The sequence below is a fragment of the Antechinus flavipes genome, chromosome 2 (assembly GCF_016432865.1).
Source record: "Antechinus flavipes isolate AdamAnt ecotype Samford, QLD, Australia chromosome 2, AdamAnt_v2, whole genome shotgun sequence".
Classification (NCBI taxonomy): domain Eukaryota; kingdom Metazoa; phylum Chordata; class Mammalia; order Dasyuromorphia; family Dasyuridae; genus Antechinus; species Antechinus flavipes.
Window position 1 is genome coordinate 21,783,527 of NC_067399.1, and position 17,582 is coordinate 21,801,108.

The following is a 17,582-nucleotide window of genomic DNA, read 5'->3' on the forward strand; positions in this document are numbered from 1 at the left end:
AGATGAGGTGCCGTGAGATCTGCCTTTGGCTGGGGAGGAGGAGAAGGTTCTCCTCCGAGCTGTAGTTCTTTCCAGGTGGCAGCTTGGCTTGCCTGTCAGTCTTCCCCTTCTCCTTTTCCTGCTTCCTTTTGCCCTTTCCTTCTGACTCAATTTTTCTGTTTTAAAAGAAATCAGAGTAACTTTTTTATGTGATGAGAAATATCCTCTAGGAAAGAGAATGGGATTTGTTGTCCAGGTCTTGGGGCCAGATTCTGAGATTGGTGAAGGCGAGAGGCCTTCCCTGGGAGACAGGGCTGCCAGGGCCTCCGCCCTCCTCCACACCTGGATACGGCCAGTCCTGTGCCCTAAATCCCCTTACTCACTCTGGGTGGATCGGACCCTCTCTGCCAGCTGCTTCTCATTGGCTAGAAACCCGCTGGGAAGCGAGGCCCCAGGCAGGCCTTTTACCTCGCCCTTGGTGGTGTGAGGTTTCCCTTTCCTCTAAGGGGGGAAAAGGGGTGGGATTTTCCCTCTAACCTCAGTAAGAGACAAGAGTCCTTTATAATCCTTGAAATATCCATTCATCTCCCATACCTCCTACCGATTCTTAAGGTATCTCTGCAAAAGCAGCGACCTGTCCTGGAGGGAAGTTACTAATATGGCTTAGAAAGCAATTCTTTTTCATTTCCTTCCCTTCAAACAAACCTGGATTCTCTTCTGAGACTAACTAATCTCCCTCTTCCTCAGGAGGGTCTAGTGGTTAAAATGCCTTGCACTTCCGCCCGTGCCGTCTGAAGTTTCTCAAGTCCATTTCTTGTCCCTACCTAAGGGCTACTCGGGTTTCAGTGACAGAGTTTCTGTTCAAGCCTTTCAAAAAAACCCAACTGCTTCAAGCTGAGCTCCTAATGGAATATTTATGTTCTCTAGAAAAATGGAATCTCTCCTTGGCTCCTGACCTCTGGAAAATCGGATCGCCCGCCTGCACCAGCAAGCTAGTTGCTCGGACTGATGTTGACCCAGCAACTAATGTTTTAATTAAAACCTGTGGTTTTAATTTTATTATAATATTATTATGTTAGTTTTATGCATGGTTGATGATGATGTTTTGCTTTGCAAGTGCCCTGTTCTTATTTAAAACTTCCCAAGTCTTTAAAAATAAACTATTGAGCTCATCGCTCTGAGCTCTGCTAAAATAGCCACACATTTTCCCAGAGCAGAAGGAAAAAGCAAAAAAAATCTTAAGAGACTTTTGCCTTTGTCCGGGCAGGTTGGGCAAAAATCCACGAGATGAGATGTGATTCTGTCAAGTCTCATCAGAAGACATTTATAAACACCTTTTCCATGCCAGACTCCTTGCGGCGTTCGGGGAATGCAAAAGCTGCTCCTGCCCTCCAGGAGTCCACAGTCTAATGTGCAAAGCAACATGTGGACAACGATTTGCAGTCAAGCTATGGAGAGAACAACTTGGGGAGCACTAGAGGGCCCCTCGTACGCGGGCGCTTGGTGGGGCTTTAGCTGAGTCTTGAAGGAAGCCGGGAGGTGAAGGTTTGAAGGGAAGGACCTACTGTGTGCCAGGAACAGTAGTCATGGAAGAGATCCAGAGGTAAGAACATGGTCGGTGTGGGCTGTGAAGAAGCCCGCAGGGAAATGAGGGAACGGCATGCAGATCTGGCCGGCATAAAGGAGGTGATCTCTAGAGCTGGAGAAGGGTCTCCAGCAGACATGGCTTTGCTCTGAGGACGGAAGCCTGCGCCTGGGTCTGTTTTGGACATTGCGTAGCCATGGGACCCTAGACTGAGCCTCCACTTCTGCATCTGGATGACAGGAGGCAGATTCAGCGGCCTTAAAAGCACTTTTCTGCTTCAATCTGTGACTCTGAGGTCTGTGACACAATGACATTGTGCAAAATGTGACAGGCAAACCAGGGAAATGGAAATGGACTCACCTGCACAGATGTCCATCCATCCGTCCATCTGCCCATCCGTCCATCCACACGCCTTGGCAGCAGAAGGGGAGACGTCAGAGAGCTCCCTCAATTACCTCAGTTGTTCTCATTTTGGATGTGGGATTGCTTGTTTTTGTTAAGATGGCGTAGTTTCTGCTAGCGTGGCGTTCCTGCTGGGGCTTCAGAGGCGGAGGAGATCTGGAGGTGCTCTGAAGCCCCTTACCCACCTGCTGCAGCCTGTCTGCTCTGCCTCTGCATCTCCCAGCCATCCCCCTTCCTTAGCCATCCCCCCTCTCTGCTGCCCTGAGTCTCTTCCCACTCCAGCCCAGCCTCTTTTGGGAGACAGCTGCATGCCCCGTGTGTACAGCATCCAGTCTGGGACCAGACAGACCCTTGCTAAAGTCCAGTCACACCCTGAATAGCTGGGCGAGACCCTCACCTCTCCCTGCCTCAATTTCCTCATCTGTGAATTAGAACTACTAGACCCCTCAGGGTTTTGGGAGGGTCTGTGCTTGACTCACAGTAGGCTTTATTTCTGTTTATTTGTCCAGGGTTGAGGAGGGCGGCTAGAGTAGACTTCCCCGTTCCACCACTAACTGTGACCCTGACTTCTTCATAATTTAAGAAAGTATCGTCTCCCTCGTGCTCCCTAACACAGGGTAGTTGCAGTTATTTAAAGATATTCCCATGTGTTCTCCTGGAGTTCAAGATAGACTTATTTGGTTTTTGATATGTGTCTTCTTAATACAGGGGCAATGTAGATTCAAGTTCCTAGCATGATAGAAATATAGTTTATTTGTTAGCTCTTACAAGAATCCTAACTCTGACCCTTACAAGCTCATTTTGTTATAATTTTCTCTAAGGAGAATGACCTTTGTCTTGGAAAGAACAGAGGACAAATTGGCTAATAGGAGTTAGAACCTTAAAAAAGGAAGACAAGAAATCAAAGATTATCTAGGCTCCAGCCACTAAGTCTACTTGCCAAGAAAACCCAATGGACAGTATGGTACATGTGGTCATGAGGGCTCAGAACAACGACAGTGGTGATCATCTTAAAAAGAAAGTAGGGATCACAGAGAGCCAGCCAACTCCATCAAGAAGAAGTCATGTGATCTGACTTCCACTGCAGTAATCCCTGCAGATTGGCTCAGAGAGGGAATACGTGTGTGTAAGTATGTACATATACACATGTAAATTCCATTGAAACCTCCATCCAAATCTATCTAACCCAACTAGGAAATAGGAGGGCCAAAGATAAGAAAAAGGGGAGAGCGATAAAAGGAAAAAAGAAAAAAGGAGACAGTCATCAGAAATACAACAGACTTTAGGAGGAACAGGATAAAGAGAGATAAAGGAAGATGCATGGGATAAAGTGAGATAGGAGAAAATGCACAATAAATAATCATGATTGTGAATGAGATGAACTCATCCATAAGATGGAAACAGATATCAGTACAACTTAGAAACTGGAATCCAACAATATCTTATTTTTTATGACTACATTTGGAACGTGGTTAAAATAAGGGATTACTGCACAATCTGTGTGGTTCTGCTGAAATTTTTTTTTTAAAGACATGATCTCAGATAAAGCAAAAACAGAAATAGACCTAATTAAAAGGAATAAGCAGGGAAACTACATTTTGTTTAAAAGGTAGCATAGAGAAGTAATATCAATGCTAAACATATATGCACCAAATGGCACAGCATCCAAATTCTTCAACAAAAAGTTAGATGAATTATAGGAGGAAATAGACAGTAAAACTATATTCATGGGGGATTTCAACTTTTTCTACTCTCTCAAAACTTGATAAATCTAACTATAAAATATATGAGAAAGAAGTCAAGGAGATGAATAGAATTTTAGAAAAGTTTAGATATGATAGACCTCTGGAGAAAACTGAATGGGAATAGAAAGGAGTATACCTTATCTTCAGCTATACATGGCAACTTCACACAATCGACCGTATATTAGGTCATAAAACTCTCACAGCCAAATGCCGAAATACAGAAATGTTAAATGTGCTGTTTTTAGACATAATGCAATAAAAATTACACTAAATAAAGGGCTGTGGAAACATCAATTAAAAGTTATAATAAAATAGATAAATGAATGGTTCATGCGATTTTTCTTTTTTTAAAAAAAGAAAACTAGATTATTATAATCAAAAATGAAAAGAGTGAAGGCACCATCAATGAAGATGAAATTAAAGCAGTTATTAAGGAGTTATTTTGCCTAGTTATATGCCAGTAAAACACAATGACAAACTGACAATCATTGTCAGATAAGTGAAATAGATAAATATTTACAAAAATATAAACTGCCTAGATTAAGAGAACAGGAAATAGAATACCTAAATAACCATATTTTCAGAAAAAGAAATCGAGCAAGCCGTCAATGAATTCCCTAAGAAAAAAGTCCCGAACGGGTGGATTTAGAAGTGAATTCTATCAAACTTTTTCGGAACAATATTAAAGAATGTAAACACCTTGAAGATAGGAATTACTTGTTTTTATTTTTATTTCCTTAGTATCTGGAACATAGCATGAGCTTACTATATATTTTATATTATATACTATATACTATATATCATATATTTTTGACTGATTGATACTGATATTGTTATTCCTCTGTTCAGTAGATCAATAGACCTTTTCAGAAAAGCCTTGGACAAAATATAATGTGCATTTTTATTAAAAAATATTAAAAAGCAGAGGAATCAGTAGAGGTGTTTTTTTAAAAAAATGATAAATTATATTAATCAAAAACTCAAAGCAAGTATTATCTGTAAAGGAAATGAAGTTGGTATCTTCCCATTTAAGATTGGGGTAGAAGGACATTCATTATCAGCACTGTTATTCAATATTATATCAGAAATACTAGCTATAGCAATAAGATGAGAAAAAAATTGAAGAAAAGTAGGCGATAATGAAATAAAAGTATCCCTCTTGTAGGAGCATATGATAAATATACTTAGAGAATCAACTAAAAAACTAGTTGAAATAATTAAAACCTTCAGCAAAGTTGCAAAATATTAAAATTCTCATAAATTGGTATTTCTATATACTATTAACAAAACTTAGCAGAAAAAGACGCAGAGATATTCTACTTAAAATAACTACAGACAATTTAAAATACTTGGGAGTCTGCCTCCTAAGATAAGCCTAGGGATTATATGAATACATTTACAAAACACTTTTTTATATAAATAAAAACAGATCTATACAATTGAAATATTAATTTCTTATAGCTAGACTGTGCCAATGTAATAAAAATGACAGTTCTAGCTAAGTTAATTATTCATCCAAAGTACCAAAGGATTATTTTATAAAGCTAGAAAAAAATGGTAACAAAATTTATCTGGACTGACAAAAGGTCAAGAATATCAAGAAAACTGAAGTGATAGTCATCAAAATATATTAGTACTGGCTAAGAAATTGAGTGTGGATCAGAGGAATCCATTATATACACGATGGACAGTCGAAAATGACCATAGTAACCTAATGTTTGATAAGTACAAAGATCCGGTCTTTTTTTGGGAGGTAAGACCTCACTATTTGACAAAAATTGCTGGTAAAATTGGAAAGCATTTTGTCAGCAATTAGATAAAGACTAACATTTCACTATTTACCAAGCTGTTTTTTTGTGTTTTCTTTTGCAATATAATAGAAATATCTTTGACATAACCTCACTTGCACAATCAAAATCATAGTGCTAGCTTCCTCAAGAAGAGAGGGATGGAAGAGAAGGAGAGAATTTGGAACTCAAAACATTTTTAAATGATTGTTAAAAAAAATTTTTTTTACATATAATTATTGGGAAATATTTAGTGAAATAAACAAAAAAAATCTTTAAAAAGGAAAAGGTTATACCAAAGTAACATTCTCTTGTTCAGTTAGAATTGTATTTTAGATGCACTGAGAAATACTTTACAAAATGTTTCGTCATGTTCTTGTGGATGAGAGTTAAGTATATGGTTTAAATAACTTGTTAGATGGATTTGGAGTATCTCAATTGACCACACAGAGGATAATCATTAGCGAATATTGTAGTTATCTTAGAAAAAGTTTACTATTTTACATTTTCACCGATAATTTGGATGAAGGCATAATTTCCATATGTGGCAAATTTTAAAATGATGAAAAACTATATAAAAGAACCAAAATGTTTAATGGCAAAGTTAGAATTCAAAAAGGTCTCAACAGTCTAGATCCCATTTGTCCAAATGCAGTGAGTTGAGATTTAATATTAATAAAGGTGAAATTACAGTATGGTCAGCTAGGTGATACAGTGGATAGAGTGCTGGGCCTGAATTCAGAAAGATTCAACTTCCTGAGTTCAAATGCAGTCTCAGACACTTAGCAGCGGTGTGACCTTGAATACCTCAGTTTCCTTTTTTGTAAAAAGAGTTGAGAAGGAAATGACCACTCCAGTATTCTTGCCAAGACAGTGGGGTTGGGAAGCTGAATGGGGAGGAGGGTGGTTGGGGAAATGGGGTGCAGGATTGTTGGGGAGGCTGAGAGCCAGGAGGGAAGGGCATGTTGGTCAGCAAGGAGAGAAGTTAGACTTCCATTTTACCAGGAGAATTGGGCTCCTGGCCTCTGGGCAGTTGGGGCTAGGTGAAGGCTTGATGTTGGGCCATTAGGCCGTGGCCTAAAGGAAGGACCTTGACCTTTTCCCTGGTGCTCAGTGGAATGGTGTTTCCTCCCTTCCGGCAGATCTGACCAGTGGCCTGGCTGGATGGAGGAAAAATATGGGGGTGCTATGGAAAGGCATTTACCCCTTCCCCCAGCAAAGCTGGAGATCAGACAGGAGAACCTTCTGTCAAGTCTTTGTCACTTTGGGAAGGCTTTCTTCCCCCCCGGCACTCCACGGACAGGAAAGCAGATTCAGGCTGTGTGGGAGCTAAGGAAGAGGCTGTAGATCCAAGGCCTTCAAGGAAAGCCTTGGAGGTCTGGGGCTACTGGGACCCTGGGTGGCTCTGCTCACTCTCCAGTGAACGAGGACTTCTGAGACGTGGACTTCCTTCGGCCTTCCTGCCATGTCCCCATGCTGGTGGAATCCATTTTCCTCCTGTCTGGCTCTTCACGAGCCCATTTGGGGGTTTCTTGGCAAAGATGCTAGCATGGCTGACCATTTCCTCCTCTGGCTTTCTCTGTAGCTCCTCTTCACAATTAAAAAGCTCATCTCTCTTTTTTTAAAAGGTCCAGATCTCAGTGACCTGAGATCGCACAGAGACTGAGACAAATTCACTAGTAACCTATAAATCTTATTTAAATCATCTGCTAACTTTCTCCAGCTCATCTTCTGATGAGCCTTGCTCAAAAAATAGCTAGCAGCAGCGGGTGATGGCCCTGTGTTGTTGGCACTCCTTCCTCTCTCTCATTTCTGGGCCAGGTAACCTGGCTGGGGGGACACGTTTCACCACAGAATCCCTCCCTAACTAGGGAGGAAGGGATGACTTCTCTGTGCAACATGTATGTCCCTCTCATTCAGCATCTCGGGTAGGATTTTTCCCCTTCTCTCTCCGTGTTCATCCTCTCTTCCCCTGCTCTGGCCATTCTTCCCCTGACCAAGAAAGCTTGCACAGGGTCTCTGGGGCCCCATCAGTTCTGCACCTTAATTAGCTCAAGGAGCCCCTGCGAAGTGATGCAAGGAGCCTGGGAGCTCCCTGGGGCTGTACCTCGTCGTCTGGTGCCCCAGGCCCTCCCCGGCTGCTCCAGGGAGCCCGATGCCAGGAAACCATTCAGCTGATACACCCCCCCACCTCTTATTTGTCTCAGTCTCATGAAGACGCATGTGACCTGACATGATCTTGGGGTGTAAACAAGCACCTAGCAGATTGTCGGCCCTCTGCTCTCTACCAGCATTTCAGTCAGACCAACAGGTGAGCCCTGGTGGTGTTCTGGGTCAGCTCCAGGTCAGCCTGGATGCCAGCGAGTGCCCAGCTGTCTGCCAGTTGTTATGAGGAAAGGGCTTTTTAAACATCCTCCTCATCCTCGTGGCCAGGACAGTCTGAAACAAATGGGAAGACATTGTGATCAATCAGTCAATAAGCATTTATTAAACACTTGATGTGTACCAACTAACAGACCAAGCTCGGAGGTTACCAAGCAGTTTTTACTCTTTGGGAGCTTGTGGTCCTGTGGGAGGGACAGGAAACAGGGACATGCACATGCATATACAGAAAAAAAGGAGAATACACACTTTGTTAAGTAATTTAAGACACAGGTACCCAAGGACTTGAAGATCAGCAGAATCTCCATCTGTGAAGTGGAGCTTGAACAGAACCTTCCAGGAAGAGGGGATGGGCTCTCCGGCATGAGGACTGCTGGGCTTTGGCCTTGGTTCTCAGAAGACCCATGACAGGGGGCCAGTGATACCATGACGTGCAAGCCTGCTGGATTAGCGTGAGGGCACCGACCCCAGCTGCCTTCTGAGCCGTCCGGATCTGGTGGCAAGATACCATTCAGGATATAGCGGGAGAACCTCGTGGCCTTTAAGCAAAGATCTGTCTGAGACCAACGAGGGCTAGGCGAGAAACGAGGCAGACGACGGCCTTTTTTACTGAGTCTGGGAGGTTTCTGACCAAGAGACACGAGTATTCTACACTCCCTGGCTTGGGGAATAACCAGTGCAAAGGCGTGGAGGTGGGAGATAGGGCACTAAGTTAAGGGCCAAGAGCAGCGTGCATTGGGGTCCTGGGCTGTGAGAAGGGCTGAGAATAGCTTGCATTGGGATCCTGGGGTCCTAGGCTGTGTGGAGGGCTGAAACTGGCATGCATCTGGGTCCTGGCTGCTGGAGGGGGGACTGCCAGATGCAGGGAGTCTGGAAAGACCAAGGGGCACAGAAGTACTGGACAGTAGGAAACCAGCTGTGGGGGCAGGTCCTTCCAGTCGTGTTGTCTTTGGGCTTCTGCTCTGTCAAATATGGACATTCCATCCACTCACCAGCTCACAGGGACTTGTGAAGGACGGAAGAAAGAAGTCCAGAAAGTTTGTTTGTAAAGGGGAGCAAGAGGAGGTTCTTGGGCTCCCTTAGAGAAGCAGCGTGAATCCAAGGAGATGACCAACAGTTCTTCACAGAAGTGCGTTGTTAGTAACCGTGAAAGGTTGTTCCTCATCATGAATACTTGGAGAAATGCAGATCAGATGTCTCTGAGGTCCCTTCATTCCAAGAAAGTGGCCCAAACGACAGCCATTGGGAAGGGTCTGTGGAGGAGGGCTCCACTACAGACCCGCTTGTTCTCTGTCTCTTTGTCCCCACAGTTTGGGACTCTGGTCAGAACCAAACGAATGAAACAGTCTCTGCCTTTAGTCTGGAGATCCTTCGGGTGGCCACAACAACTTCTTTTTGTCGGTACTTTCTGTTGTAGCAGAGGGTAGGAAAAGCAGCAACAGTATGCAGGGGAAGCAAGTACGACAACGGTGGTGTGGGAAGAGCAATGACAACGGAACGGAAAGCTCCAACGAGAGACTCGGGGACCAAGCGTGACCAAAAAAGTCAGGAGAAAGCCCTCCTCCATCTTTACAGACACTGGGACGGGGGTGCTCAAGGGGCTGCGGGTGTGGAACACAGCAGATGTCACGTTTTTTCAGTGCTTTGGCTAGTGTGATGGAGCTGCTTTTATTTTTCCTTTCTTATCTAAGGGTTGGCTCTCTGAAAGGGAGAAAAGGAGATGTGTCCTGAGAAATGTGGGGAAAATGAAATAAAAGTGTGTTTGTGAAATGTCTGTGAGCTGACCCGGCTTCCTCCCAGCCCAGCCCTGGGGTTCAGAACGTCCGTCCCTCCCACCAGTAGCAGTTAACGTCCAGCCTCACCAACCACGGGATGGACAGCCTTTTATTTCAGTCTTTCTCTCTTAATGGAGATTTGGGGCGATTTCAATTCCAGAAATTGAGAGCCAACTTGTTGGAACGTCTTAAGAAAGTGTTTTTAGTCAATAAGATTTAGCAGAATGATGTATAAACTTGCAAAAAGGAAGCTAGTGCTGCTCCAGTCACCCTGGGAGGGGAAGATGAACAAGTGCCAAAGCCCTGCCACTTAGCTTCCCACGCTGCACTCAGTGTTTACAACTATTAGGAGCCGATGAAGAAAAGGGAAAGTTGTTTTAAGTGTCTGCAGTAATTACATGTCATGGGTGTCACACTCCCACGTACCCTTTCCCACCTGGATACCTCTCTTGTGCGGGCTGCGCTGATGCGTCAGGAGCGTCACGGAGCTGTGGGGGGGGGAACTTGGGAGAAAGAGCACAGCACATTCTGCCCTTCAGGACTCCTAGCTCTAGCTTTACCTTCTCTAGAAAGGAACCTAACGGGCTTCCCAATAGGAGAGCTCGGCACCAGCTCATCCACCCAGACTCATCCCCTTGGCCGAGCTCTCCTGGTGGCCGTTCCCACTTCATGGAATTATAGTCATGGTGGCCACGACGATGGCGACAGCCTGGGTGATGGTGGCTGAGTCACGGGGATTTGTTTTGTTTATGAAAGCAGCTTAGAGCACGGTTGTCATCACCAGCAGTTAGAGCCTTCTGGGTTTGGTACCAGGTTCTGCAAGGATGTGGTGGCAGAAACTGCAGCACATCACGGCTGCAGGAACAGAGTCCTGGAGAGCACCTGGCCAGAGAGGATCAGCGCGTGCTCTGCAGGGTGATCCCGGCCTGATCCTGACCCCCAACTCACCCCAAACCGCCCTTCCCAGATATTCCCTGTTCCCCAAACCCCCATGCTCACACACACACTTCTTTTGCTAGGAATACTGATCAAACCAGTGCCACTTAGAGAGCTTGTCCCGTGAGTGCCCAGCGGCCCCATTTCCCACTAATGCGCCTTTGCCCGTCCTCTTTGCTATTGTTTTCTCTCTTCCTATTAAATTGGAAGCTTCCTGAGAACAAGGACTGTCTCAGATTCACATCCTCCAGGCTTAGCCATATTTGGGGTAACAAATCAGTGCTTTTTCATTTACTCAATTACATATTACTGATTGACTGATTTTCATCACGTCATGTTCTAAAAACGGTGAATCTTCACACTACAAATACAGATGACCCTAGCCAGGTCAGCAGTAATGCTCTGGACTAGAGCAAAAACCAACTGTGGCTCACAGACATCCAAGTGGAGCATTTATCTCTAACAGTCTACAAATGACATTTTAAATAAATATTGCTGTATCCAACACTTATTCTCTTCCTGCTCCATAGAATGAAAAGGTCCCAAAATACAGACACCCAGCAGAAGAGATCAGAGTCGTGTGGGGATGGAAGCAAATCCGTCTCCCTCCTGTCCCCCTTCTCTGCCACTGGCTTTGTGCTGAGGATGCTTTCATTGAGCTACAGCGCTTGAGCTTATGTCTTCGTGCTTTTATTCAGAATCTTTAACAAGATAATTGATCCGTGTGTCCACAGAATATTAACTGTAAAAAACCAATCACAAGATAATAACTTATCCCAGGATCATTTCTATCTGAATGCCGTCAAAAAGATGAGGAAAATGGATGATGATCATAGTGCACAGGAATAATATACAATGGTGAATTGTATTCTTTCCAAGTGAAGAAGACACTCACCACTTGCCAACAGGAGGACACGCACTTAGAATTGTTTCTGCAGGAACTCTGGTGCCCCTGGAGCCCAGGAGTACCATCTAGCCCCAGAATGCTCAGCTGTGAGCTTGTGCTTCTGGCAAGACTAGCATAAAATGCAGACTTTGCCCCTTTCTGTTTTTATCAATCTTTTGTCCCTAAAACATGGATGTGCCTCAAGGTATCCTGCACACAGTAGTTGCTTTTTGTATACAACTGTTTAGATGTAGAAGTGTGGGTTTTCGACTTTGGGTCATCCAGAAATGCATCATTCTTGAGTTAGATCCGCCGTCTGCCTTCTCAGCCATGGTCCTGTAGGAGACTTGAGCTCCTGCTTCTCTTTCCTTTCACGGGAGGGAGATGTCATTTGGAAACAAGTCGGGCTCCCTGGCCCCGGGTGTCCTCGGCCTTACAAAGCCTCTCCTTTTCTGGCCTGACCGCAAGGCCCGGCCGAGGGCCCTTTGCCGCCAGCCACGCTCGGATTCCCTCTTTTTGCCGGGGATTGTCGCTCCGGGGACAGACTGGAGGTGGCTTTCTCTGGCTTGCTACTAGCCTGGGAGTGGAAAAAGTTGAGCGGGAACTGAGGGCTGAGGTCATTGCAGGGTTTTGCTTGTTTGAAGAAATCAAACTGAAACCTGATTCAGGGGATTAAAGTCGGAGGAGAAGAGCTTTGTTCTTTAAAAAGAACAATCTCATTTCCTGATTTGTAATCCCCCAAAGCCCTGGTAAGTTTGCTTTTGGAAATAAACCAGGGCTCCTAGTGGGATTACGGAAGAGACATACAAATGAGGGCTGCTCCAGGGCCTGCCAGCTCCTTCGAGGTCTGCCCCGTCTGGTGACATTTCAGCCGGAGCTCCTGGTCCTCATACTCTCTGTGGTTCCCTAGTGGTTCCCTCCTCGTGGCCTCCAGACAGATTGGGTTTTGTCAGATAATTCTTGTTTGATAGGCCTTGTCCCTGCCTTCTTGATGCCTTTGGGGTCCAGTGTGGTTTATCCGGTGCCTCCTAAATAGGGGCCCTTTAATGGCTCATCCCTTCCCTCTTCCTCACCATTTGTCCCAGGGCCTCTCTCCTGATTCTGCTGCCCAGCCCAATAGGAGAAGCCTCACTGGTGCAATCTCACCAGCCAGGGCAGCCCCGGCACTTTGGGGCCAGGGAGCTCTCCTACCAGAGGCCCTGGCCTGCGATGGCCTGTGCCTGTCTCCGGTGCAATGGCCCTTGAGAGGTGTGCTGGTGGGCAAAGCATGGGAGCCCAGGTGGAATGCTATACCCGGACTCCAGAAGGCCTGGATGCGGGTCTTGCACCTCCCTTTTCTCATCTGCCCTGGCTGGGATCCGTAGACACATGGAGGTTGTGCTAAAACCCTCGACCAACACTTGAGTCGTAGCCTCTTCACCACTGAGACATCAGGGAAGTGCTACCAGAAGATGCCCTTGTATTTGGGAGGATGAAACCGCCAATCCAGTGGAAGGACGCACTTTCTTATGCTTAGATTTCTCTGAGAATGGCAGAAGGGAGCTACAGCATGTAGAGGAGAGCTCAGTGGGGAGAGACACCGGTTAGGAATTCTTCCTCTATCAGGCAGAGGCTGAACAGATGCCAGCCAGGTGGTCCTTAATCATGATCTGCCTTATGCCAAACTCTGGGAATGGCACCGAGGGGACAGAGATGGAAGCCAGAGTCCAGCCTCAAGAAGCTCACAATCTGAGGGAGGCAACGTGTATCTGCGTAAATCTTTACAAGGTGAGTCTAAGTCAACTCAACAAGCATTTACCGAGTGCCTACTTGTGTTGGTAACCTTTATTAGGTGCCTGCTCTAGTGTGCTAAGCCTTGGGCTAAGTGTTAGGGATACAAGAAAGGGCAAAGGCAGTCCCTTCCCTCTAGTCTTCCAACAGCCAGCCCAGCCCTCTTGCCTAGCACGGTCCTGCCTCCCGTCTCCTGGCTTTTCTTGATAAGGTCAGAGTCCTTCTTGGCTCTGTTCACCAGGCTTGATGCCACTTCCCCTGACCCTCATGGGAGCTCCTTCTGGGCCCTGACTCCTGATGGGTGCTCTTGCACCCCAGCCAGTCTCCATCAGACTGCTTCATGTTCTCCTGCCTTTTGCTTCTGGATGAACCCAGTGTCTGAGAGAAGATTTTGGAAACCTCAGTCTGAGTGCCTTTGTTCTGTATTTTTTGATATCTCTGACCCCTAGCACAGTGCTCAATAGTAGAGGTTTGATTAATTTTTAATTAAATGAATCAGTGAATGAGCTAAGCATTTATCCTAGGCCCTGTACAAGATAGAAAAATAAAATCATTTGGGCTACTTGTCTTAGGAGATTTTACATAAAAAGAAGCTGAAAATGGAGGGAAGGGGACGGAAGAAAATCAGAGTCAGGAACTCAGCCTGCAAGGAATAAAGTCATAGTTTGGGCTTCCTCTTGGGTAGACCGGACGCATGGGAGCAAGGCCATACAATCAAGAATACATATAGTCTGACAGTAGAGTGAAGAGAGTGTGTGTGTGTGTGTGTGTGTGTGTGTGTGTGTGTGTGTGTACATGTGCACATGTGCACGCATGTGTAAGAGAGATGAGAGGACTTTGTGTGCAACTTGTGAACTCAAGTTTAATCATAAGGAAGGGGTGATGAGACAACCCCATTTTATAGTAAAAGGACCTAGCAATTTCAGTGAACTTTAAGCTCAAGGAGAGTTGATATGGGACATGACAGATGGAGAGTTTCAGCATTCTCTCCCCTGATCAGCCTGTATTTACACTATCTGGGCACCTCATCTTAAGAATGGCATTGACAGGATGGGACGCCTTCAGAGGAGAGAGACCAAAAGCACATTAGCAATAGTTAGTCTAGAAAACACTGAAGGCTGTCATGTGGAAGGGGGATTTGACTCATTCTGTTAGGCCCTAAATGACATAATTGGGAGTAAACGGGTAGAAGTTGTAGAGAGACAAATGTCCACTGCATATTATTAGGGGGAAATTCTTCTTAGCAAGAAGTAGACGTTCAAGAGTAGAATCCGCTACTTCAAAAATTAGCAAACTTTCCAGTCGTGAAGAGAGAGGCCTTAACAACAAGGCCAGATGGCCATCTTGCTGGGGATGGGGATGGGGGTTGCTGTAGAGATACGTTTAACTTAGATATAAGTATTTCTGGATCACCTTTGAGATTCCTCCTCCAAGTTCTGGGATTCTACTTTTAAATCACATCTCCTGCATGATTGCTGTTCAGTGGTAGCTTAGGTGATAAAGGAGAAAAATCAGAATGGAAGACTACATACAGCAAGTGTGGAGAGCTTGAATAGCTTCATAGATTGACAAATTTTGAGGCGACAGGGCTCTCAGAAGTTCCCCATTCTAACCCCGCCATTATACTGATGAACAAACAAGACAGGAGAACTCAAGCAATTCAACCATGTGGAGCCGCTGCTGACCACGGGGAAGTCCTCCTTATGAAGGGCGAAGGACGTCATTTTTAGGTTCTTGGGGGATTTTATGTGCACTCCTTCTGACAAGGATTTCAGCTCTTATCTTTCCAAGAACTGTACTGGCCCGTCATGGAAGGGTTCCTCCACTCCACAGCATGGGCAGCTAGATGAGAGATGGGCCCAGCAACCCACAAAACAAGAAAATTGGGAAATGTCCCCAGGACTTCTGTTGGGGCAGTCACAGGGATCCAGGGACAACATGGAAGTAAATGGTGGGTTGAGTACGCTGAGAATCGCACAGTATTAGACAATTCAGCTGATTATTTGCACTCAGAATCACAACCGGTCCAGTGATAAGCTTTTGGAGGAATTAAATCCTAGCAACCTCAGCAGTCTCACTTCAAAGTAAATGAGAAACAGCAGGGTCAAAGAGACGTGACCAGAAAGGGATGTGGGCAAATCCTGATCAAGAGGAAAAACCACTAATATATTGGTGGAGAGGCTTTGTGCCACTCGGGGTCCGTCCCATGTAGTCTTTAGAGATCAAGAGCAGCTGATTGTTTGGACAGACTCTTATGGAAGATACAGGAAGAAGAGTAATACAGGATGAGAAGTCAGCTTCAGAGTGAGTGTTCACCTTGATGAGATCAGGAACCCATTGCCATCCCTGGATGTGAAGGGTCTTCATGAAGGCCTTGGGTCATTTCCAAGCTTCAACAATTTGAAGGGTTATAGAACAACTACAAGTGGTGCTGCAGGTTCTGGACTCGAATGGTGTCTTCCTGAGGGGAGATAAACCTTCTTATCTGTAATAGTGACTTTTCTTGGATTGAAAATATTTGGTCTGAAACAAATGTAAAAATGCATATGGGCTTTATGAAGACCGTGTGTGTGTGTGTGTGTGTGTGTGTGTGTGTGTGTGTGTGTGTAATTAAGGAGTCCTTTGCTCAAAAGCATTTTTATTTTATAGAGCAGATATTATTGTCATTGATGTTAATAACTGCTTTGAATGTTTGAGTATATGCAGCCACCAACATATATGAAAATATTTCATTGGATCTTGTTAATTTAATTGTAAAACACTTGATAGTAAGTCCCTGCAAACTGACTCTGAAATTCAAATATAAACCAGAGCTTTAGTTGAGCAGAAAACTTTCTCCTGTCATAGCTAGCATTGAAATTTTTCTTAAGACAGGTACTGAATCAGTGATAAAAATGCCTTTTACATCTCTGCTTCCCAGCATGCAGTGAAGCTAGAGCTGCCATTTTGCCTCTTGTTTGCTTCTGTTCGTGGACCCAAGCAAGACCTTTTGATTTCATATGTAACAGAACTTGGGGCAATAAAACTTGACATTCTTCCCCGAGACTTGTATATATCCCCACAGCCCCATGTAGTTATCTCCTTGTTAACGACTTTGAAGCTAGAGCCATAAACCGAACGGGTACCCAAGGCGCTCCCGTAAATGGCATCCGGGCTTACGTGGTCTCGTTGAGCTGAAACTAATTTGGAATGGAAGGAAGAGAGAAGTTCAGGAAGGGGCTCGGATGTAGAGGTCTGAGGTCGGGGTACACAAAGTGTGAAATTTGCAAATGTTCTCTGGGTATTCCGGGATCTTCAGGGGGTCCCGAGTGCAGAACTGGCCCGATTGTGGCTATCCATGTGCACACGCTAGCAGTAACACACCCGTGAGGTAACACAAATAATCAGCCGGGGCATAGTTAATGATATGGTAGGGAATATTTTTTGATAAATGCTTGGGGAATGAGGTGACAGGCGTGAAATTAGAAAATTCCTTGAGCGACCTAAAATAAAAATAGCTTTCGGAACTGAAAAGAGTTTCACAGCTGAAGATTTGATTGTGTTGAGAGGAAAAACTTCTTTTTCTTCTCCCCCTCCCTTCTCCTTTGCAAGTTGTTTGTCCATTCACAAAACAAATACTCTGAAGCCCAGCGCGGCTCATGGGAATAACTCTCAGGTCGAATTAGTACAGTTTCCTTGCTGTCAGGACGCTGGAATTAATGGTGTTTTGATGACACGAATTTTGAAGGGCGAACAAAGCCGCTGAAGGGCGAGAGACATGGCTCCTTAGAAGCGCGGGCCTCCTCTCCCCCAGCCTCTCTTGTCTCCCCCGTCATCCGTCTGCCAATCTCCCTGTCCATGGTTAGTTAAAGGCGCTTTTCATGCTCTTTTCTTTCCCACAGAGTTTGCCAGATCCGGCCCGGTGCCTGGGTTCCAGGAGGACACGCTGCAGTTGGCCTTCATCGACTTGAGACAAGTAGGTCTTTGTGTTTTTGTTTTTTGTTTTTCTTTTAAGATGTGTGACTGAAGACCATCAGGTCTTAAGGAAGAGGGGAGGGGAAGGGGGGATTGGCGTTGGCGATTCCCTCTGGAGGGGGAGGCCCCCCCTTCCATTTTGCTATCGGGGGTCCCTGGCTCAGCGGAGGGGGAGGAGAGACCCCGAGGGGCGAGGGGCCCGAGCGCCCCCCGAGCGTTGGCCCCATTATGCCGGAGTCGGCCTGGGCAGACCCGGCCGGGAGATAAGGCCCCAGCCTCACCAGCCGACGTAGAGCAGGTGCTGCTCCCGGCGGAGGCAGTGATGCAGAGACCGCCTGTTAGAGGCGCTTTGTTCGCAGATAATGCCGGCAGGGGCGCGGG

General features: G+C 45.5%; 1 protein-coding gene across 1 annotated transcript in view; it reads left to right on the top strand.

Annotated features, from left to right (window-relative positions):
- Positions 1 to 17,582, top strand: part of EXOC6B (exocyst complex component 6B) — a 507,603-nt gene that overhangs the window by 376,556 nt on the left and 113,465 nt on the right. Inside the window, exon 20 of the mRNA XM_051974280.1 lies at positions 17,129 to 17,202. Within this exon, the coding sequence (XP_051830240.1) occupies positions 17,129 to 17,202 (74 nt within the window). The remainder of the gene's footprint in view (positions 1 to 17,128; positions 17,203 to 17,582) is intronic.